Here is a 23,146-nt window from a genome sequence, read left to right as displayed (position 1 = left end):
CACCAGGGAAAATGGAGGGCCAGAGAGAGGCACCTCTGTGTGAGCAAGGCAGTGGTCTTCACGTATGGAAGCCAATTCCAGTGCCTTTCTCTGACCATCCCCAAGTTCCAGTGCCCCCCCCCACCCCGCTGCTGCACGCTGCCTCACACTGTGCCTGCGCTTTCAGTTACCCTTCAAATTTTCCTTGACCTTTCCTACGTTGTGATACAGGTTGATTGTCCCTTATCTGAGATGCATGCCCAGATTTGTTCAGATTATGATTTTTTTTCAGATTTCAGAATATGCATACACATAACAACAATGTCCTGGGGAGGGGACCCAAGTTTACACATGAAATTCATTTACTTTTCATATGCACCTTACGTGCCCAGGCTGAAGGCAATTTTGTGCACCACTTTTAGTGTGCCTGTCTTTTGACAGCAACTTAGTATATGAGGTCAAGTGTGGAATTTTCCACTTGTGGCTTCATGCTGTTGCTCAAAAATGTTTGGATTTCGGAGCATTTCAGATTTTCAGATTAGGGATGTTCGACCTATGTCATATGGACAGATGTATATTTTCAGAGGCAAACATTCATAAACAGTGCCTTGAATATTTTTGTCAGGGAAAATATTACATATTATGAAAATTAAATAGTATGAAATATATATTAATGCCTGCCTTATAAGTATAAATTAAACATTTTTTGGACCTGTTAAATATCATCACTTTGAATAGCTGAGGGAATTCATAACTCTAAATGTTAATGCTGTAACCAGATAGAACTGAAATTCTATCATGAAACTACAAATGATTCAAGATTTTACAACAGGGAACGCTTCATTTAATTATGAAACATATTAATATATATGCTATTTATATTGCTTTAATTGAGCTTTAAAATATTACATATATGTATGATTGCAATGAGTGTAGATGGCTAAATTGATTGATGTCTCTATTGCATGTTTTAATAAAAATTCGCTGACATATATTAATACCTTGTTCAAAAATTACATGGCAAACTCATGAGATGGTTCAAGGTAGTTTGCTAATTATTATCTGAATAGCTTCAGTATTATTATCTGTTATTACTGAATGGCTTGAATATTCTTTTCTGATAGTTCTTTCCACTAAAACTGTTTTGGTTTACTCTACAAAAAAATGGTAAAATTTTATTAATCACAGAATAATACTTATAATATACATATGTCTTGTCATGCATACATTATATATGTTCATTTGTTTAGCTTCACGATTGGGTACGTTGAGTGTTTAACATTATTTCCTTTAGACATTGAAGGAACTGACTATAACTATAACCATTAAATGACCATTAATATGTCATGTGTGTGTATGTGTTAGCCTGTGATTGCCATGAGAAAGGTTCCCTTTCTGATGTGTGCCATCTTGAGACTGGACTCTGTGACTGCAAACCCCACGTGATCGGACAGCAGTGTGACCAGTGCCTGGTAAGATGTTTATGCTCATTGCATGCAATTCAAGTATTGGTCAGTGATATGCAATTGACACCTTGACCTGGGTTCAAAGGAAAAATTGAATTCATGGTAGTTGGAAAAGAGCTCAAGCCCTAGGCATGGCTGGCCCATCCTGTACCTCACTATCTAGAGGGCACGTATCCACTGTGCAGAGGAGTAGAATCAAGTCATGAATACTTTATGATCCTATGGAGCAGCCTGTGTGTGATTTGGAAAACCTTCTAGAGTGTATATTGGCTTACTAAACCATGTATTGGCTTGTGTGGTTCTTCCCCTTTTGTGACGTAGCCAGGCTATTATGGGCTGGACACAGGACTTGGCTGCTTACCCTGTAACTGCAGCACGGCAGGCTCCATGTCGGACGAATGCACAGAGGAAGGACAGTGTTACTGCATTCCAGGTGTGACTGGGAAAAGGTGCGACAGGTGTTCACATGGCTTCTATGCCTACCAGGATGGTGGCTGCACACGTAAGCTCTTGAGTTTCTTGTTTGAGACTTTACAGTGACTCCTTGGCACCTTCCTTTACTTTGGACTAATTTTTATGACATTTCTTTATTTTTTCTCTTCTTTACACATACAGGTTTTCATGTTTTTTTTTTTTTTTCTGTTTCTGATCTCTCTCTATATATAAGCTTGAAGTTCGGTTCGGGCTCTGCTGCCTACTAATTATGTGAGCTTGGATGAATTACTTAATTTCCCTTAGCCTTAGTTTCCTCATCTGTAAACTGGAGAGGCTAATTGTCATCTAAACCAAATAGTTTTTATAATAATTGTGTACAAAGTCCTTGACATGGAATTTGGCACATAATAAATGTTCAATTACATTAGGTCTATTTGTTCTTCCACCCACGGTGGTCTTTTTTAGGCTTTTCCCTATTTTTTGTACTCTGTCCCGTGACCTTTTGTCCAAAAGCATCTCCTGACCTAGAGGAACCTGCATGAGACATGGGGAGGAGAAGTCTCTGAAACCGTGAGGTCTTTGAGAAACTAGAAGAATTATTCAGATTATTAATAAAAGGGACATAACTTGTAAAATCAACTCCTACCCCTTTAATTCCATCGATCATCCAGACCCGTAATGATGTTTGTCTTTATTTCAGCCTGTGACTGTGCTCATACTCAGAATAATTGTGACCCTGAATCTGGAAAGTGCATCTGCCCTCCTCATACTTGGGGTCTGGAATGTGAAAAATGTGAGGAAGGGTACTGGGGTTTGGACCCGGAGCATGGGTGCCAGGTGGGTGCAGACATATTTCTGAGAGTCCCTAGGCTATGGCAAGTTTTGTTCCATCTCTTTTATTTATTTGGTTGATATAATAACTCAGTGCAGCTGTGTTCATGTTGTCCCAGCTACTTGAGAGGCTGAGATGGGAGGATCTCTTGAGTTCAGGAGTTTAAGGCCAGTCTGGGTAACATAATGAGACCTGTCTTAAATAAATAAGAAAAAATTAGCACAGATTATTGGAATAAATATGGAGAATGCAACACTCTTCAAATCCCTTATGTGGAGTTTTCTGCAGGAGCCCAGTTGCAAAATTGATGGCTAGAAAAAATCCCAAAATGTTTTTAGTGCCCTTTAAATATATTCTTCAACGTATACAATTTTCCAAGAGAAAGTCATAAATCAGTTTATTGGGGGATTATGTCCAATCTTTGAGAGCTCTAGTTTTCCATGAATAACTTCCCTTGGTTAGATTTGGGGATAATTTGTTTTGACAATGGGAAAATTACGTGACCTCTAAAATAACTTTGCTAGATTGTTTGGAACCTATCGGATTTAATTTTAGTTCAGTTTTGGCCTAGTGTGCAACTGTCATTAAGATGCACAAAGGAATCCAGGCACCGTGGCACATGCCTGTAATCCCAGCTACTCCAGAGGCTGAGACGGGAGGATCGCAAGTTCAAAGCTTCAGCAATTTAGCCAGGCCCTACTTAACTTTTAGCAAGACCCTGTCTCAAAAAAAAAAAAAAAAATGGATAAATAATCCTACAATACAGTCCCTTTTGCCTTTTAGCAGATGGTAAAGTGGCTCCATAGAGCACTAGTGAGAGAGATCAATTCATTTCTATAATTTTCATATATTTGATATTTTTAAAAATCCAAATATGTGTATTGAATAGCATATGTGTATCTTATGTATTTTTTAAATGTATATTTTATAACATAAAATCTGCCTCTTTAGTTAATTTTAGTCTCTCTCTCTCTCTCTCTCTCTCTCTCTCTCTTTCTCTCAGGCCTGCAATTGCAGTCATGAGGGGTCAGCCAATCCCCAGTGTGACATGCTTTCTGGTCACTGCCAATGCAAGCAGGAATTTGGTGGGAAGAGGTGCGATCAGTGTTCCTTGGGTTACAGAGACTTTCCTGACTGTGTTCCCTGTGACTGCGACCTGAGGGGGACACTGGTGGACACCTGTGACCTGGAACGGGGTCTCTGTAGCTGTGCAGAGGAAACCGGCACCTGCTCTTGCAAGGTATTTGCCATCCACCCTCCACTTCCTTCCTCCCCCCTCATCAGTATGACTCTTAGGTGTTAGACTGTATAAATAAGCAGCTAGATTTTAAACACTTCCTCTAATGGTTTTACTGTCTTTCTATATCTGAGTTTTAAGTCTACATATGTTTTTCTAAAATGATGGGAAATTATCAAAATGGAACTTCTGCCATTTATTACAAGCATCAAGTGATGGGACCACTTTGAAAAACAATTAGTTTCCTCACACATTTTCCAGTGGGCTGAGTGGCCAGTTTATCTTGAATCTACAGGCAAAATAGCTAACAGGTTTTGAGAAGATTTGTGATCCTATAGCTGTGAAGTAGTATTCATGCTCTTGTGTGTGCTGGTCAGACCAAAGGAAGTTTATGTGTGTTGTAAACTCTGAAGACTTCAATGCCATTTTTGATCTTGTGTGTGTCCCTTGGTTTTCCCAAAGTGCTTTGTTACTAGGAAGCCCTTGTCACCTTCTCTGGTCCTTATACAAGGAGGTGAAATGAAAGAGGGTAAAGGATCAACTCCCACACAGAGATGTGGGAGTTGGGCAAGGGTCAAGGAGACACTCAAAACTTACTGTCATAAGTTTTACCCTTTGACATCAGAATTCTGGGATGCTAATTCTGAAGACGATGAAGGGGAATGTCATGTACCACATGGTGGGAATCAGGGGAGCATCAGTATTTGCCTTGCCACATCTTAAGACAAGTGTTCTCATTATAGATGATCAGAACAGCAGGGGTGTGCCTTAGCAACCACCCAGTCAGGCTCCCAGAATCATCTGGGGTCTCAGGGTGGATTCTAAAAGCATCCCAGGAGATGCTCATCAGAGACTCTCTGTTCTCAAAGTCTTCCTCGATGATTCTGAACATCAGCTGTGTTTGGGAATCACTGAGTCTTTGTGAGAATTGGGCCTACAGAGGTCAATTAGGTACCTCGCCTGAGAAAGCAGCAAGTTCAGTGATGCTTGTGGATCTAAGATTATTTTTGTATTTTATTTGTGTGTGCAGAAACCATATTTCCTCTTTTCAGGCATTAATAAGTCCACTGTCTGTTCCCTTTAGGAAAACGTGTTTGGCCTCCAATGCAGCAAGTGTCGAGTTGGCACCTTTGCCCTGCGTGCAGACAACCCTCTGGGATGCAGCCCCTGCTTCTGCTTTGGGCTGTCGCACCTCTGCTCGGAGTTGGAGGGATACGTGAGGGCCCGAGTAAGTCACACAGAGAGATGTGGGAGTGGGGCAGGGGTCAAGGAGACACTCAAAACTCACTGTCGTTAAGTTTTGCCCTTATGACATCAGAATTTTGGGATGCTAATTTGGGTTAGTATAGGAGTCAGAGCTCCCCTTCTGCTGTATAGGGAAACAGATGGAGCTTTCAGAGTTGCACCTTAGCTGATGTCAGACTCCAGGTGGAGAGAAGATAGTAATCCCAACAGTCTCCTTCGTGTGATTGAACATTGCCCGAGGGTAGCAATAGCTTGACCCCTATAGACAGTAACTTAAGTCCCTTGCAGTTTCATTTTTAATCCAGATGTTTTGTTGAAAGGAAAAGCCCACACTGTTCCTGTTTTAATCGTTCTGCCAGAGAGGCAGGGGTGGAATCTGACAGATCACACCTGAGCACTTGATTCACCATCTGAAGTACGTTTTCTTCTTTCCATGACTAGGTGATGCTGGACTCCAAACAGCCTCTTCTGCGTGTGGTCTCTCAGAGCAACCTGAAGGGCACCAGTGAGGGGGTGTACTACCAGGCCCCCGACATCTTGCTGGATGCCACCACTGTCCGTCAGCATGTCCACGGGGAGCCATTTTACTGGAGGCTGCCAGAACAGTTCCAGGGAGACCAGGTAAGGCACCCACCCAACCTAGAATTGGTGCCCCTCTCCCTGAGGTGGGGGTTATGGATACAATTCAAAATCCCATCCGGCATTTGTTTTTGGGGGGATTGACTAACTTCACTTAGCATTATCTTCTCTGACACCATCCATTTACCTGCAAATGCCATGCTTTTATTCTCTTTTATTGCTGAGTAATATTCCATTCTTAGAATGTTTTCTCTGATATAAGGAGGCTGATTCATAGTGGGTAGGGAGGGGGAGCTTGGGAGGAATAGATGAACTCCAGATAGGGCAGAGGGGTAAGAGCGAAAGGGAGGGGACAGGGGGTTAGCAGGGATGGTGGAATGTGATGGACATCATCATCCAATGTACGTGTACGAAGACACGAGTTGGTGTCAACATACTTTATATACAACCAGAGATATGAAAAATTGTGCTGTATATGTGTAATAAGAACTGTATTGCATTCCGCTGTCATTTATTTAAAAGAAAAAAAACAATTCAGAATCACAGTAGTCTGCACAGGTCTGTCATTAAAAGATGGGATTACTGGGCTGGAACTGTGGCTCAGTGGTAGAGCACTTGCCTAGCACATGTGAGGCACTGGGTTTGATTCTCAGCACTGCATATAAATAAATAAAATAAAGGTCCATCAACAACTAAAAAAGTATTTAAAAATAAAAGATGTGATTATTAAATCCCTTTTCTAAGAGGCGATAAGAGGTGTTAATCGTTTGCAAAAGTCCCCACAAATAGGGACTTTTCAAGTCTAATTTTATTTTTATTTTACTGTTTGCTTAAGCAGTCCTTCAACAGTCATATATTGTATTTACAAATATCAGCTCAATACCAAGACATCATCACTCATTTTGGGGGGAAAATCCATATAAAATAGTTATGAAAGACATTGTTTGCATTTTTTTTTGCTTATCTTATTCACACATTACAGTCTATGTGTGAATTCATTCTGACCTTTAATATTTGCAAATATATATTCACTGCTTCTGTAGAGATCATTTTTAATCCAAGGGAGCTTGAAAATAATTAGAATTGTTATTGCACTGATTTATTTTGGAGCCCACTTTGTTGGAATCATCAAGTAGAACTAAACAATCTATAATTGAGTAGAATTAGAATTTAGCAAATTCCAGACAAGACATTTCATATGTGAAATATATTTTTAAGATGCAAGATTTCTTTCATATGGTGGCAGATTTACAACAAAATGTTTTAAACCAAGGCTGCAATCAGAAAGATAAACAATAATTTGTTATTCAATAGCTCCTGGCGTATGGTGGCAAACTAAAGTACACCATGGCCTTCTATTCCTCTGATGGCATCGGCACCTCCAATTATGAGCCTCAAATTCTCATCAAAGGAGGTCGAACCAGAAAGCAAGTCATTTACATGGATGCACCAGCACCAGAGAATGGCGTGAGACAGGACCAGGAAGTGGAAATGAAAGAGGTGACTATGATCTTTTAATATATGTTCCTTCAAGGTGTGATCTTTGCTATCTGTGTAATGAAAACTTGAAGTTACTAACGAGAAAATGAGAAATAAGACCTTGGTATTAAACTCCCCATGGGTTTAGCCAGACTTCTAAAACCTATTCCTATTTCATACCCTCAGGAAAGATGCAGTAGTCTTTGTTTGTCCCACATTTTCCTTTACCCATGGTTAACTGAGCTACAGAAATATTAGATGGAAAATTCCAGAAATAAACAGTTCCTAAGTATAAATTGCACAGTTTTAGGGGTAGCATGACATAATCTCACACCATCCTGCTCTGTCCTGCCCAGGATGTCACTCATCCTGTAGGCCAGTGTGTCCACACTGTGTATGCTACCTGCCCATTAGTCACTTAGAAACAGGTTGTCAGACCAACTGTCACAGTATCACTGATTGTGTTCAGTTGACTCTTATTGTACTTAATAACAACCCCCAATGCACAAAAGTAGTGATTCTGGCAATTTTATTACAATATATTGTTATAACTGTATTATTTTATTATTGTTGATGTTAATCTCTGTGCATAATTTATAAATTGAACATTGTCCTAGGTATGTGTATACAGGAAAAAACATAGTATGTATGGGATTCAGTATGACATGAGGTATCCAATATTCACTGGGTGATTCTTGCAACAAGCCCCTAGGGATAAAGGGGTATTTACTGTATTTCTATTAAATTAGTGAGAATTGCACCTTAAATCCTTTATCTTGGTGCACTGATTTCCATATGTATAGTTATGATGGTACAGAAATCTTTGGACTTTACTAGAATTCAGGTAGTGTCTCTTTATTCCTCCAGCACATGTTCATTGAACTTTCACCGTGTGCCCAGCACTATCTTTGGTGATGTCTGTCTATTGAAAATACTGCCACTATATCTGCCCTGGTGGAGGTTACAGATCTTTGTCAATTAAACTTAATGACATGCCCAGAACAGAGCTCATTTATAAAGAAATTTATCAAATTTATATTTTCTCTATAAGGTCATTTGCCTGTGAGAATTTATACTCTTAATTTAATTGAACCTATTCTTGTCCACAGAACTTTTGGAAATATTTTAACTCTGTTTCTGAAAAACCAGTCACACATCCGGATTTTATGTCCATTCTTAGCAATATTGAGTATATCCTCATCAAGGCATCCTATGGTCAAGGACTACAGCAAAGCAGGTACACAGAAGCTTCTAGAACTTCAAACGTTTTTTGATTTGATGTTGAACTGAAAGCATTGGACTCACCTTACTCCCACTACATATATTATTAATATATGTATCTCTGTTCCTTATTCAAACTTTGCTAAATATTGATATCCTTGTGGAATAGGATGTGTGAATTACAAATTATCTACCGGCCATGCTATGTATATATAAAATATAAGCACATCATGGAGGAATCTTAGATGAAGATGAAATGAAAAAAAAAAGTACTATTTTCTGCCCTTGAATGCTGCACTACCCATTTCTTCTGACAATGTATAAAGAATATCGTCACCTACTCATTTAATATGTTAGCCTGTAAGAAACCCATTAAGTCTTGCCAAACCAGTACTTAAGTTGTCTTTCAAGTACACTTTTTGTAACATTATATTCAAGTTCTACAATGTTGGCTCAGGGTCTTTGTTGTGTGAGGAAATTGCTATTGCACTTTAAGGCGTTTTATTTATAATCATGAGAAGGAACTACTTCAAACTGGGAGGAAATCGTTGGTTTAATATATATGCAAATGTTAAGTCACATTCAGTGCTTCTAGGAAGTTTTTCAAGTGTTAACATCTCCTCGCTCTCTCTTCTTCACACCGGTTGCACAGAATCTCAAACATTTCAATGGAGGTTGGCACAAAGGCTACAGAGCTGCACCCTGAGGGAGAGGTGGCTTCCCTGTTAGAGAATTGTCTCTGTCCCCCAGGCACAGCTGGATTCTCATGTCAGGTAGGGAGACCGATTGAAAGCTGTTCCCTGGTTTTGAATTGAATTGTGCTTGTTTACAGCAACTGAAAATGTGAAAAAGAACTCATGTATATTCATGATGATCATTTTTTTCTTGAATTAAAATTTTTTTCTAAATTCTGTTCCAACCTATATTACATCAGATTTACCATCTTAACCATTCTTAAGTATAGGCAGAGATTAGTAGTGTTAAGTACATGCACAGTAGTCCATGTACAGTAGTGTTAAGTACATTGGTTTAACCAATGTCCAGAACACTTTTCATATTGCACATCTGGAACCCTGCACCCATTCAACAACCACCCATCCCCCTCTCCCCACCCCTACGGCCACCATTCTACTGTCTCCATGAACTTGAGCACTATAGGTTCCCCATATAAGTGGAATTGCACAGTGTTTAAACTTTTATGACTGGCTCATTTTACTTTGCAGAATGTCCTCCAGGTTCATCCATACTCTAGCCTGTGTCAGAATTTCTTTCCTTTTTAAGGCTGAATGCTACTCTACTGTATGGCTATACTTATTTTAGCTACTAAGTCTTCTATGGGCATTTGGGTTTTTTCCTTCTTTTGGCTATCGTAAACAATACTGCTGTGAAAGGGGGTGTACAGATATCTCTTTAAGTTCCTGCATTCAGTTCTTTTGCATACATAGCCAGAAGTGGAATGGCCAGATCATATGGGATTGTGGTTTTGAAGGAACCTCCATACCGTTTTGTACAGCAGCTGCACCATGTTGTATTCCCTCCAGTGAAGCACAAGGGTTGCAATTTCTTCACATCCTCACCAACACTTGTTCTTTTCTGTTATTTTAATAGGAGGCACCCTCATGGGTGTGAGATGGTGTTTTGGTGGTTTTGATTTGCATTTCCCTCATGACAGGGATGTTAAATGTTTTATGTGCTTGTGGGCCACTTGTGTGTCTTCACTGGAGAAATGTGTTTAAGTCCTTTGCCCAATTTTTAATCAGATTGTTTTTTCTTCCCCCTGCCCTTTTGTATTCCTTCAGGACTGTGCCCCTGGGTACTACAGAGGGAAGCTTCCAGAAGGCAGCGGCAGGGGACCCCGCCCCCTGCTTGCTCCTTGTCTGCCCTGCAACTGCAATAACCACAGTGAGACTTGTGACCCCGAAACTGGGAAGTGCCTGGTATGCTTGTTTTGTGGGTGTTTGCCTAAAGTTTAGAACTAGCACAGGCACTGGGTGTTTAAATTCCTGCTCTGTAGTCATACCAGTTCCTTGGTTCAGTGAGAGGTAAATTTACCAAAATACAACATGTATTTCCTTCAGAAAGGCTTAACTCGGTGATCTGACAGTGCCAGTAGAAATTCTTTTATAAATCTTCCTCCCTCAATGAATTTGTTCATGGGCATCAGTTGGGAGTTAGTTGAATGTGTCAGGCTTTGGTTTTTTTGTATGTGCATGTGTGTGTGTGTGTGTGTGTGTGTGTGTGTGTGTGTGTGTTGCTAAGGATTGAACCCAGGGCTTTGTGCATGCAAGGCAAGCACTCTACCAAATGTGTCAGTTTTTACATGCAGTACTGGTAACCATCGTCAAAGTGGATGAGAACTTTATGTCATAGATTTTAAAATAAGTTAGTGCCTGTGTTGACAGTGTTTCTCTGGGTAAAGTAACGCCCTCTGCTTACATCTTTAAAAATGCACATTCTATTGGGGGATGATAATACAATGAATTATTCATGTCTTAGTACACTTTTGCTTCTTGGTCACCTTCCCCGAGACCAAGATTGATCTTGGAGACATGAAGTGAACTCTGTCCATTGCAAATGACAAAGTGACCCAGACAGAAGTTTTGTGGCCCTGACTGAGGGAAGATTCTTCTGTCTGATTTTGCATAGGCCAACCAGGACTCGCTGATAACATAAAATAATCTGGTATTTGTTCCCTGCTCCTGAAATCTCATCTCTCACAGTAATTCCTATGGGAAACATCAGTGACTTGTATGAACTGTGCTAAAACTGACTTTCCCTGGTTAGAATATCCTTAAATAAGGGAAGTAAACTGCCCACCAAGAAAGACACCCCTGAAACCCTAGAGATCCGGGTTATGGCCTGACCACAAGAAGACATAAGGAACCAAACAGGAATTAGAGCTGTGCATCCCTTCTAGCCTTCAGCCACACTCGACTGTCGTCCTCCTCTGATCAGAAGTGTCCTTTGTATAGAATTTAAAGGAGGTTTCCAGGGCTGAGGAGGCAGCTCAGTGCTAGAGCTTTTGCTTAGCATGCATGAGGCCCTGGGTTTAACCCCAGTACTGCAAGCAAGCAAATAAATAAAGGCAATTTCCACTGGCCAAAGAAGTTCTGCATGGTTTTCCTCAGTGAAGAAGACACCTGTGAACCTTTGCTGACTCCATTATATAAGAAAGGATAAAAGTTATTTCCATTACACAAGGACTTAATGAAGATGCAGATAACTCCAACGCTGTTAAAAATTTTTGTTCACTCTAATCAGCTCATGCTCTCGGGCAAAAGCAAAAACCTAATAGAGAAAATGGAAAGATCTCATTTAAGGGTTTACAGAGAATTGATTTCAGACAAATAGAGTGAGATGTAATTAGCTGGGAAGTTTCCTTGGCCAATTATGAGGAGAGAGGTCACATACAGAAAGAAGTTGATCAGTTCTTTGATGCTTTATCTTTCCATGATACAGCTAACAAGATTAGGTATTCCTAGGACACTCAATTATTACTCTGCTGCTGCTGGCCCAAGTCTACCAGAACACAGTTATACGATCACCTGCTGATCTGTTGATTTGTAAAATAGAAATAAATAACTCAGCCACTTCACCCAGTATGAAAAAGATCACCTTAGACCATGGCAAAAATCTCCCTGGGGTAAACAGTGGCCGATAGCTGTCCAGGGCAGTGGTTTCTGAAGAGGCCACCTGCAAATCACAAATCATCTCACTTGGATATGTAAGTTGAATGGTATAGTCCACAACAATGGCTATTCCTACTGTCAGAGAACTGGATGCAGATTCTAAGTTTAGAATATGAACATACTCTTTGGAGCCATTGAGATAATTGAGATTCTGATTGAATCTTGAAAAGTGGCATTATCTTATCAAAGAACTTGCAAAACTACTTCATCAATCCCTCTCTCATGTGCCAAAGATCGCAAATCTTCAGCCCTCCAGGTTATATCCCCCCTGTTTGTGTACCTGTGGTCATATAGTGTGGCTGTGGGTCCATTCACCATCCTGAGACACGTGTGTCATCATCTTCAATATCGTGCCCAGAGCCTTTCCCCTTTCACCAGGACCCAAGGGGGAGAGGGGGCATCCCTTTCTAACTTGAGGAGCTGTGTCTCTGCAGCACAGCCTCTGAGTTTTGCCTGCCTGGTTGTGTTGATAACACACTAAGACCGTACATTCTTCCAACGGATAGAGCTCTAGTCAATTCATTCTCTTTCTTTGAGCTGGGGACCTTTCTTTTCCTCCTTACTCTTTACCTTGTCAGATTTCTTTTGTGGTTTTATGTAATAATCCACTTCCCTTTAGTGCAATCTCCTGAGCACTGGTTCTGAACCATCTGTGTGGCATCAACTCCATGGATCTGATTTTATCATCCAATATGTAGGATTTTCCCCGCTGCTTCATGTCAGTAGGCCTTTGGTTATCAAAAAAGTGAATGATAGAAGTGGGGCCTGGAAAGGGGAGACCAAGGACCAGGGAGATACCTGAGGAGCCCCTCTCCACTAACCACTTTGAGGAGACACATCTAAATCTTTTTACATCACTCAAAAATGGCAGGTGCATCTCTGCATCTCCACAGCATCTCACATTTCCCATTTCAGTTCTCATTAACAGATCCTTATTTCTCTCCTATGCTTTGGGGCGGCTTGTCTTTGATTCTCTAGGGTCTTGAAGATCAGGTAGCCTTTGTTAGGGAAAGTTTTTACATTGAAGTTGATGTTGACAATGAAAAATCTGAGAAACTACTTCTGCCTTCTCTTCCCACCTAATATTTATTCCATGTCAGCTTTATACTATTTGGGCAAAACAAGTATTTAGCAATTTACTTTTTAAGGAGAAGGTCGCAAATTTTATTTCTGAAAAGAGATTCCTCTGAGGAGCCAAGAAAAAAATTGATTTTTACCAGGTGAAATATTAAGGCTTTAAAATGAAAAATGGTGATTTTTTTTAAAAAAGAGGCTTTAAAAATAGTTTTTCAAACACTTAAAATTTTTCTTTCTTCATCCTCTCTTGGAATCAGTCCTCCAGTTGGCTCAAGGGCTCCCTCTTTTCTATTCTTTCCATCTCACCTGCATCAGACATGAGACCCTTTCTACAGGAGCTCAGTAAACACTGTCAAATTGAGCAAAGGAAGATTCTAAATTGGAATAGAGTAACAAGAATCACTGCTCTTTTAGCTTAAAAAACCATGCATTCTTTACAAAAAAAAAATGGGACCATAGTCAACTGGTGACACAAAATCTAACTGGAATTTCCTTTCCTTATTATAAGAATCTGTTGGTGGTGCTCTGAGACCATAAGTTCTTCTTCAGGGTCTGTTTCCTAAACCGTCTGTGTGTTCACTTCTGCTCTTTTAACTCCCTGCCTGCCATCATTGAACCCCAGCTGGTGCTTGCAATCATTTTTATTTTAGGTTACTGTATATTTTAGATCCGCATTTCAAGATTCTGAAAGCTGGCTGCTTTTAGGGGTCCTGTGTCTCTTTTTACGTTGGAAAAAATGTCCTAGTAATTTCTAGGCTTTATTGGATGAATACAGTCTTATGACGAATGAAAGCCACAGAGCTGGAAAAATTTCCAGGATTTAAAACAGAGGAAGAAAAATGCTCTCCCATCCTTAGAAATTCAAGAACCACCACAACCAAAGCCTAACTGATGTGAAACAGGTAGCACCTGGTTGTCACCTGATCAGGATGGTTTTTAACCATCTTCCATTGTTTCCTTCTCCTTCTGAAACATGGAACTCCAGAACTGCCATGATAATACAGCTGGTGACCACTGTGACCTGTGCGCTCCTGGCTACTATGGAAAGGTGACTGGCTCCGCCGAGGACTGTTCTCCGTGCACCTGTCCTCACCCCTACCCTTCCAGGTGAGCTCTGCTGTGCTGTGCGGCACACCTGCTCAGCCACAGTTAGTTTTGCTTCCATTCTTGGCCTCACTTCTCTGTCTCTGAGTGGTCTACAGCCATGGAGAATTCCGTGTTTGGAGATAAACATTTTTTTAAAGTGTTCATTCTCATAAATATTTGCAGAGAATCTTTTCAAAAGCAAAGCATCTGTGTTGATCTTGGGTGTTAGACTGGAACGAATTGAAGAAAGGACTTTTAAGTTTGATGATTTTTTTTTAAAGACTAATTTTGGCCCCCAGCTGTATATCTATTCTGCATCGAGATGAGTTGTTATTAATTTTATAAATAATGGCCCATTCCAGAAGAATCCAATTCCTACTTAATTTGGAAAAGGAGAATTTATATATGCTGGTGCCTGTCAAAGTGCTGAAATGTTATCGAGTGATAAAATGGGGACTAGAGTCTGCCATGTACTCGTGATGAATTACTTGACTGCAGAAAAGAACCAGAGATTTGAAGTGGGAATGGATGTGCCAATGGCTCTTCTTTGTGTTTAAATGAAAATTATAATTCATTAATAATATTTTATTATCACTTAAGACTATTTGGCAAGGCACTGAACACAGAAAGATCAAATGCCACCTTTTGGTATACTAAAATGAAGTTTTCCTTTTAATGTTTGTTTGAACCTTCTTTTATTATCTCCAAGTAATTGATGTTTGCTGTGAGTTCCAATGAGGGGTACTACATACACTTCCCTTGTAAGTTACCAAGGATCCTAAAATTTGTTGTTGCTATAACTTGGGTTTTTTTTTTAATTAAATCTGTACATAAATTTTGGTTCATCAACTCCATTTTTGCAGTCTGTGCTATAGAAATACTTGAATACATGTAGAAAGATGGTTGTATTTTAGCATTGCTCACGAGAAATTGGGGGAAAACTGAAATACCTACAAGATTGATTATATACACTGTGATATATTCCTGAAGTGGAATATCATACAAACACAGAGGGAAAAAAATGAAGTTTATTTGTAAGTAAAGAATTGGCACAGTGGGGGCTGGGGCTGTAGCTCAGTGGTGGGTTTGATCCTCAGTACCACATAAAAATAAATAAATAAAGATGTTGTGTTCATGTACAACGGAGGAGGAGATGGAGGAGGAAAAGTTGGAGGAGGAGGAAGAGGAGGAAGAGATTGAGGAGGAGATGGAGGAGGAGGAGGAAAAGGAGGAAGAGATGGAGGAGGAGGAAGAGGAGGAGGAGATAGAGGAAGAGATGGAGGAGGAGGAGGAAGAGGAGGAGGAAGAGGAGGAGGAGATGGAGGAGGAGGAGGAAAAGGAGGAAGAGATGGAGGAGGAGGAGGAGATAGAGGAAGAGGAGGAGGAGATAGAGGAAGAGATGGAGGAGGAGGAGGAGGAGGAAGAGGAGGAGGAGGAGGAGGAAGAGGAGGAGGAGGAGGAAGAGGAGGAGGAGGAGGAGGAAGAGGAGGAGGAAGAGGAGGAGGAAGAGGAGGAGGAAGAGGAGGAAGAGGAGGAGGAAGAGGAGGAGGAAGAGGAGGAGAAAAAGAAGAAAAATTGGCACAATGGCTAATGGAAATACGTAATTGACTAATTAGTGTAATGTGATTTTGGAAAAAGAAAATACACAGCTATGTGTATATCCATAGCTACATTGGCTCTCTGTACCCAGAGAAATATTTGGAAGGATATTTCACCTTTCAGTTCAGGGTAGCCTTGGGCTGGTCACTCATGCTGGACACTTCATCGTATTAGCCAGCAAGGAACCAAACCTGATTGAGTGGGTTTGGTTTTGCTTTCTTTCAGTAGTTTGCAGGTACCTAGCTTAACCTCTAGAGGTGCCTGGGTCATTTACAATTTGGAGGCAGAGAAGTTTATAAAGAAAAAAAAAAATGAGCCCAAAGCTGAAGACCCTGAAGGAGATGGGCATCTGAGCAGCTTATGAAACTTGGAGGGGCTCTGTCATTTGGCTTCTACTCATCTACCATCTGCCCTGCTCCCTGCCTGCAGGTCCAGTCGTTTTCAAATGCCATCCCATCTAAGGGCTTCTCTTCCCTCTGGCTTCTTCTCTGCCATTCACTGCAGCCCACGAAGTTCTCTTCTGTGTCAGTTCAGCCTTCTTCTCCCTGCTGTCTTTCATGCTTCACAGTCATTTCAACTCTTAATCACTTTATCACATGGTGAGCAGGTAACTCTCTGTGTAAATCTCAGAACAGGATCCGTTTTTATCTGGGATGTTTTCCCAGGTGACTAATTAGTTATAATTCCTAAGATTGGTCTTCTGCCCGGCCCTCACAGGACTGTCACTGGAAAGGGCTGCTTGAATGTCTTTTGGAGGCAAGATCTGAGCACACTGATATTAATTACATTTTTATTTTTCTTGGTTTTCCCCAACAGAGTTAAGCTCTAAAATACTTGTCTAATCATCTAATGTGCTCACTTAACTTTTCGAACACTATGACATGTCCCAATAGTCATGAATAAGTTCCTTATGAAAGATTTGAAGCTACCTATCTGAAAAATTCAAGGAAAAATAAAAAACAAACTTATTCTCTTCCAGCTTTAGCCCCACTTGCATCTTGGAAGGTGATGGAGATTTCCGTTGCAATGCCTGTACTCTGGGCTATGAAGGACAATATTGTGAAAGGTACGCCCTTGAATTACCACATGGAGATCACTAGGGACACCTCACATACATATAACGCACTGGACATATTTGCTATCATGATTTGGGAGTCATGATCAATTTGCAAGTGCGAAATTGATATGAGACCTCATGACTGTTCCAGGTCAGGGTCTCCTGAGATGAATATGTGCTTTGCATTTCATTTGGCACAAATTGTTACTGTCCTTGGGCAGGGGCTGCTTTCTGTATTTACTGACGAGTGTTGACTGCACTGTCTGTGCCTATTATCTTCCTTTCTATAGGTGCTCCTCAGGCTACCACGGGGACCCTCAGATACCAGGTGGCAGTTGCCAGAAGTGTGACTGCAGTCCACAGGGGTCTGTTCACAGCGACTGTGACCGCATCTCTGGGCAGTGCACCTGCAGGCCAGGGGCCACGGGGATCCGATGCCAGGAGTGTCAACCGAGACACATTCTGGTGGAAAGCAATTGTGTTTGTGGGTATTTCTTGTCTAAATGTTTAAAGCTACATTTCCCTCTCCAATGTTAGCTTTTGTAGGAAAGAAATGGTTATAGTGACCTAGAGTGTCAACAGGAGGCTGAAAGTCTCATTTTATTTTATATTCTATATTATTATTTTAATTGAGCATAGATGGCTGTTGCATCTAATGAAGTGAATTTATAAGCCAAGGCAGGAGTTCTAGGATACCATCATTGATACCCAAGGCAGCACAGGAATTTTAGCTCAATAGTTCAGCTGTGTTAATAGTTTGTTCTTGTAGTGGAACCAAGGATCAGTCATCCTAGGACAGGAAACACCACCGTGGGGCTGTCATTGGTGTTACCCAAATCTCACTGTAGCATTACCTATTTCCTCCATTGTCCTTCATTTGCATTTGCCAAGGGAGAGTCTGCAAACTCTCTGAGTAAGTCATAGACCAGGCTTTGGAAGGAGTCCTGGGATTGTTGCAATTGGCCTGAGTTATAGACGAGCAATAGCACTTTAAAGGTTGAGGATGTATAATGACCATACCAGAAGGCACTCCTTTCAGTGTAACCCCAGAGATGTCCCTTCTCTGATCTGAGTCTCAGTGCAACCATATGAGAACAGGGGATTGGCAATTGTATGGTACTGCCCACCCACCCATAGCAGGAGTGATAATGAGTTTAGATGTCGTGCCTGGGAACTTGGCATGTTCTTTGCTTGTATTGTTGACAAAATGGCTCACACAACCCATGGACACAGGGCAGGCCACTTTGTGTTAACTTTAAACCTCTCTCCCTTTTTCCTTCTCTCCTAGCTTGTGATGATGAGTGTGCAGGTGTGTTGCTGAATGACTTGGATGATGTTGGCAATGCCATTCTTTCTATGAACCTCACTGGCATCTTCCCTGTCCCACATGGAATTTTGTCAAACCTGGAAAATACAACTAAATATCTCCAGGTAGGTACTAAGAACACAGAGGCAGACATGTGTTATGGAGAGATAGTCAGTGGGAGTAGTAGGAGTGTTCTGTCTGCCCCCCAGTGTAGGAGCCTCACTTCCATCATCCCCCACTGGGAGCTTTCCAGCATTGCCTTGAAGGTGACCAGTGACAGGGACTCGTCATCTCACACCTGTTTCCCTGGGGATGGCTCTATGGTTTGAGACTTGCTCCTTAAGGAGATCTAGGCAGTCTGTCCCCATGGTCCTTGTTTTGCCCTTTGGAATAAAACAAAAATCCCTTGCTCCTCTTTCGACAGACTTTGGATATTTGAAAACAGTCATCCTAATACAAATACAGGAAAGAAATCTGGACAGTATCTTCCTTAATGTTGGTTTAGGCTGAAGAAGGATGAGATTCTATTAAGTATGTCATTCTTAATTGAAGTTCCAAGGCACAAAAGTCCTCCCCTAGAAAACTGTTAAAATTTCTGGGGATCAATCACACTTTAATGTTTTGTCAACAAGGTCTGGTTAAAGGATGGGAAGTTAAGAGATTGATTTAGTAAATGGCACTCACCTCTGGCACTTTAAATTTTCATGGGAAGAAAATGTGATTGATACCTATATATTAGAATTGTGCTTGATACCTATACATTAGAATTTGAGATCTTTACTGTGTGATGCAGTAATAAAAAGGATAGTCATTTCTAAATGACTTTTGTGAAATAAAAGCTTTTCTCAGACTTACTATTTCCTTAGACATGTGACTGTGTGTTTCTGTACATGTAGGGATGTAGGGGTGAGTCTGTGATCCACTCTCCTCTAATGATCCTTTCTCTAATGAAAGCAAGGAAAATTTAGGAAACTCAAAGGAATGTTTAAAAATTATTTTCTCTCAAATAGCAAAAAATGTCTTGGGAAGATGAGAAATTATCCATTTGAAAAATCTAAAATAATAAAAAATATTTAAATTTTCTAACTATCATATATACAATCAACAAATTCTATTTTCTGCCAGTGTGGGCCCCTGGGGTATAACTGCATTTTAAATTTATCAAGTGACATGAATACTTGACTTAAATTTTAACTAATTTTGAATTTTTTGTTCCAATTTAAAATACTTGTCCATCCCTTGAAATAACTTTTTATGTTTATGCAAAGTATCCAACAAAGGTTAAGAGTGTGAACTCTTATTATTTTATATTATTTGCCAGCACAGTGATCTTGGGAAAGTCACTTAACCTCCCTGAAACAGTAATATGACAGCTTCATAGGAATGTTGTTAGGTTTAAATAAATTCAAACAAGTAAAGAAATTAATGTTGGCATAAATTAAGCACTTAATAATTATAAATGATTTTGTTTATTGAATACATTTTTTAACTTGTTGGCAATTGTAGTTAAAATTTATGACATTTTTTTTTTTTTGGTGCTCAATCCCTAGTACCATCCAAAAAAAAATCATGACTTTGATACTGAAATAAAGCCAGACCTTTTATCTAAGAAATGCAGCAATCTCTGATTCTGTCTAACATACCAGACTATAAATTTATGTCTATGTGGGAAATACAAAGCATGGGTGGCAGTATAGAATCATGTAGCTATAAATGAAACTTAAGTGAATGTGGGCTGCTTTATTTTTAAGTGACAACTTCAAGGAAAGTAGAACTTCTTTCTGTGAACAAAAAATAAGGGGGGGGAGATTAATAAGTGACTCTTTGTTAAGAATCAGAACTTTGTACTTTGAAGCATGGTGATGTTTCCTTTGTTCCCAGGAGTCTTTATTAAAAGCAAATACCCAAAAGAATTGGGCAGGAATTCAACTGGAAGGTGTTGCAGAACAGACGGAGGACCTGCAAAAGCAGGTAGGTTCCTGGCACAAAAACCAGCTCTCCACCCAGCCTCCCTCCCAGCCCTTGTGAGCCATTGCCTTGTGGCTCTCTGGAAAGTTCTGATTGGGTCAGACCAGCCCCCTCTTTCAGGAGCTGCTCCAAATGCTTTATCATCAGATTTTTTTCTAACCCTGACAGTTTCTGTGGTTTAGTGGGAAAAGGCTCCTGACTTACTTTTTGTCATCTCTGCAGAGGGAAGAATAAGGTGGTGGCTTTGCTATCTGACTTCCATTGTCTTTTCCGAACTAAGGAGTATGGGTAGGATTAAAAGTATTCTTCAGGTTTCCTCCCTCTAAATTAATTTTATAACTGAGCACATGATGAGTACAAGGTCCTCCACTGGAGACCATTAAAGCTTCCTGTGATTTATTGGGTGGAGATGGGACATAGCACAGACTCCAGTCTGTAGTATTCCCCAATATGCAGGCTTCAGGCAGGGGCAGTTCTGATTTTGGGACTTGAAGTGACATGTCAACTTGTCTTCTTATCAGCAGGGAATTATTTATTCTGTTCAGTTCATGCCAGAGAAATGGGTTTTAGGGATCTAAAATGAATCTCCTCATATATAGATGGCTCAGGAGGCCTATTGTCAAATTTACAATTTGTCACTTGTAAATTTCTCAACGTACACACCTAGAAGCCTCTACACTAAATGAAAGTATTAGTTTATCATTTGTTAATTTAGAATTCAGAATAATTTGAAAAGAGTTTAAGGGTTTAAGTGTAGGCTTTCAGTACTTCGGCAAACAAACATTTGGTAGAAAGTGATAAGCTGATCTTGATAAATTCTGTCCATTAAAGAAGATTCTCTTTGGTCATGACTAGAAAACACTTTAAAGCCCCGTCTGAGTTATGTTGTATTCTTGGAAATTACAAACAGCCTTTCATTTTACAAATTATGAAATTCTTCATTAAAATAATAGTTAAGGGTGCTAAGTATCAGCCTCTGGGCTAGTAAGTGTTATTATAGTGCTATTATTACCCCAGTGTTATAGATGAGGCTGGAGATGTGTAGCTCCACCACCTGGAAGAATTGGGAATAACATCCAGTTTGCCTGACTCCTTGTTCTTAACTCTTAGGGACTCAATTTTCTCAGGTCATACAACTTAATAAGGTTTGACTTTCTATATAGTGGTTGCTGATATATAGTCGTTTCTGATAGTTATTGCTTCATAATATTTGGGTCAATGATGGACAGATATGACAGAATTCTCATAAGATTATAATGGAGCTAAAAAATGTCTATTGTTTAAGTCTTGCTGTGGCTGTCCAATCATTGTAGCAAATGTGGTACTGCTGGTGTAAACAACCTACTGTGCAGCCCCCAGTATTTGTAAGTATTGGATTGTGTACAGTGCATAATACTTAACAATGATAATAAGTAGCTGTGAAACTCTTTCATCAATTTGCAGTAGTATACTTTTTCCTCTTAATACATTGTGTACTTTTATGCCAATAGCCTCATACATTTCATGTTTACTGAGTCTCTTAATAGTGTCATTTTCCTTTGTGCTTGATTTAATCTCATATAGTTTCTGTCCATCATGACCCTGGGAGCAATAGCTATACAGTGTGTGTGTATAGAGGCTACACCATGTAGGTATGTATAAACACACTATGGCATTTGTACAGTGATGAAATATCTTCTAATGATGTATATCTCAGATAGCATGTCCTCATCGTTCACTGACATACATGTGACTACACCTGCATTCTAAAGTGAACAGACACAGGGAGTATCTGTGGTTTGATAGTCAGTTTTGCTGCTTGTAAAAATATACCATCTTTTCTCTCATTGAATATTAAATTATCACATTAACCACTTAATTTCCAGCCAGCATTTGCCTTGATTTACAAATAGTGTATACCTTCACTCTGTATCCTGGAAGATGAATGGATGGATAGATAGACTGGTAGAGTTTTTTTCTTAAAAGAGGCAATAACTGGATTTAAGGTCAAACTAATCCAGGACCTTATTTTTCTGTCAGCTCACTAGAGTGTTAGCAAACAGCCAGCAGGTGAACAGGGAAACTGAGAATATCCTTGACCAGAGTCAAGACCTGGCCACATTCATCAAGAGGCTGCATCAGAGCATCAGAGGTACGATGGGCAGGTCTTGTGTGGGGCTCTGAGCTTATTTGGTGGGAAAAGTCACAATTGCTTTATTAGATGTGTGAGTAGATAGATGCATGTGTCTTGTGCTAAGCTCCTACAGACATAGGACTGGAATGTTTCATCATTTGAGAATCCTGAATGTCCAGGCCATAGTCTTCCACTGAGAGATTTCTTTTTTAAACAGTACATGTTTCCTTTTTTATTTTCCATATTATTTTATGCCTAACACTTGGATCCTAATTCTCAAGCCCCATTATGGTAAAGTTGATATCCATTCTCCCAGAATGGAAGAAGGAAGAATTCAGGTTTCAGTTTGCTGCCAAGGTACATCCAGCCTAATAGAGTAATTCACACACTCCACAGTGGGTTCTCCTTGGACTCTTGGTTATTTTCAGTTTTCTGTCTACCAGAAACACATTTTTTGCTTTCATTTTTGAATTATAGTGCAAGAACTTAAAAAGCACAAAATCCAATGCAAAAAAAAAAAAGCTATATATGGCAGAAAGTAAGAAAATTATTAGAATAAAAAATGCTTAATAAAAAGAGAAGAATCAAATGTTGGTGGCTTCTGTGCCCATGCCACCTACAAGGAAATGCCAAGGGGAACAAGATGACTAGTCCCTGCCCTCATGGAGTTTGTGGGTACTTAGGAAAATTGACATGAAGTAGACCAGTAATCCCAGCTTCAGGAGTGCTGTGTTAGGGGATGTGCAGAGCATGCTGGGATAGACGGGATGCCTTCGCT

At 40.1% G+C, this 23,146-nt stretch overlaps 1 protein-coding gene across 1 annotated transcript in view; it reads left to right on the top strand.

Moving 5' to 3' along the window:
* The window catches only part of Lama1 (laminin subunit alpha 1), a 144,832-nt gene that overhangs the window by 79,968 nt on the left and 41,718 nt on the right, over positions 1 to 23,146 (top strand). Inside the window, exons 21-36 of the mRNA XM_026408881.2 lie at positions 1,345 to 1,451; positions 1,767 to 1,947; positions 2,581 to 2,717; positions 3,716 to 3,952; positions 5,034 to 5,177; positions 5,636 to 5,815; positions 7,088 to 7,273; positions 8,362 to 8,489; positions 9,126 to 9,246; positions 10,273 to 10,410; positions 14,225 to 14,346; positions 16,904 to 16,990; positions 17,272 to 17,465; positions 18,270 to 18,412; positions 20,169 to 20,258; positions 22,275 to 22,386. Coding sequence (XP_026264666.2) covers positions 1,345 to 1,451; positions 1,767 to 1,947; positions 2,581 to 2,717; positions 3,716 to 3,952; positions 5,034 to 5,177; positions 5,636 to 5,815; positions 7,088 to 7,273; positions 8,362 to 8,489; positions 9,126 to 9,246; positions 10,273 to 10,410; positions 14,225 to 14,346; positions 16,904 to 16,990; positions 17,272 to 17,465; positions 18,270 to 18,412; positions 20,169 to 20,258; positions 22,275 to 22,386 — 2,307 coding nt within the window. The remainder of the gene's footprint in view (positions 1 to 1,344; positions 1,452 to 1,766; positions 1,948 to 2,580; positions 2,718 to 3,715; positions 3,953 to 5,033; positions 5,178 to 5,635; positions 5,816 to 7,087; positions 7,274 to 8,361; positions 8,490 to 9,125; positions 9,247 to 10,272; positions 10,411 to 14,224; positions 14,347 to 16,903; positions 16,991 to 17,271; positions 17,466 to 18,269; positions 18,413 to 20,168; positions 20,259 to 22,274; positions 22,387 to 23,146) is intronic.

The sequence above is a fragment of the Urocitellus parryii genome, chromosome 13 (genome assembly GCF_045843805.1).
Source record: "Urocitellus parryii isolate mUroPar1 chromosome 13, mUroPar1.hap1, whole genome shotgun sequence".
Taxonomy (NCBI): Eukaryota; Metazoa; Chordata; class Mammalia; order Rodentia; family Sciuridae; genus Urocitellus; species Urocitellus parryii.
This window is presented reverse-complemented; position numbering and strand designations above follow the sequence as displayed.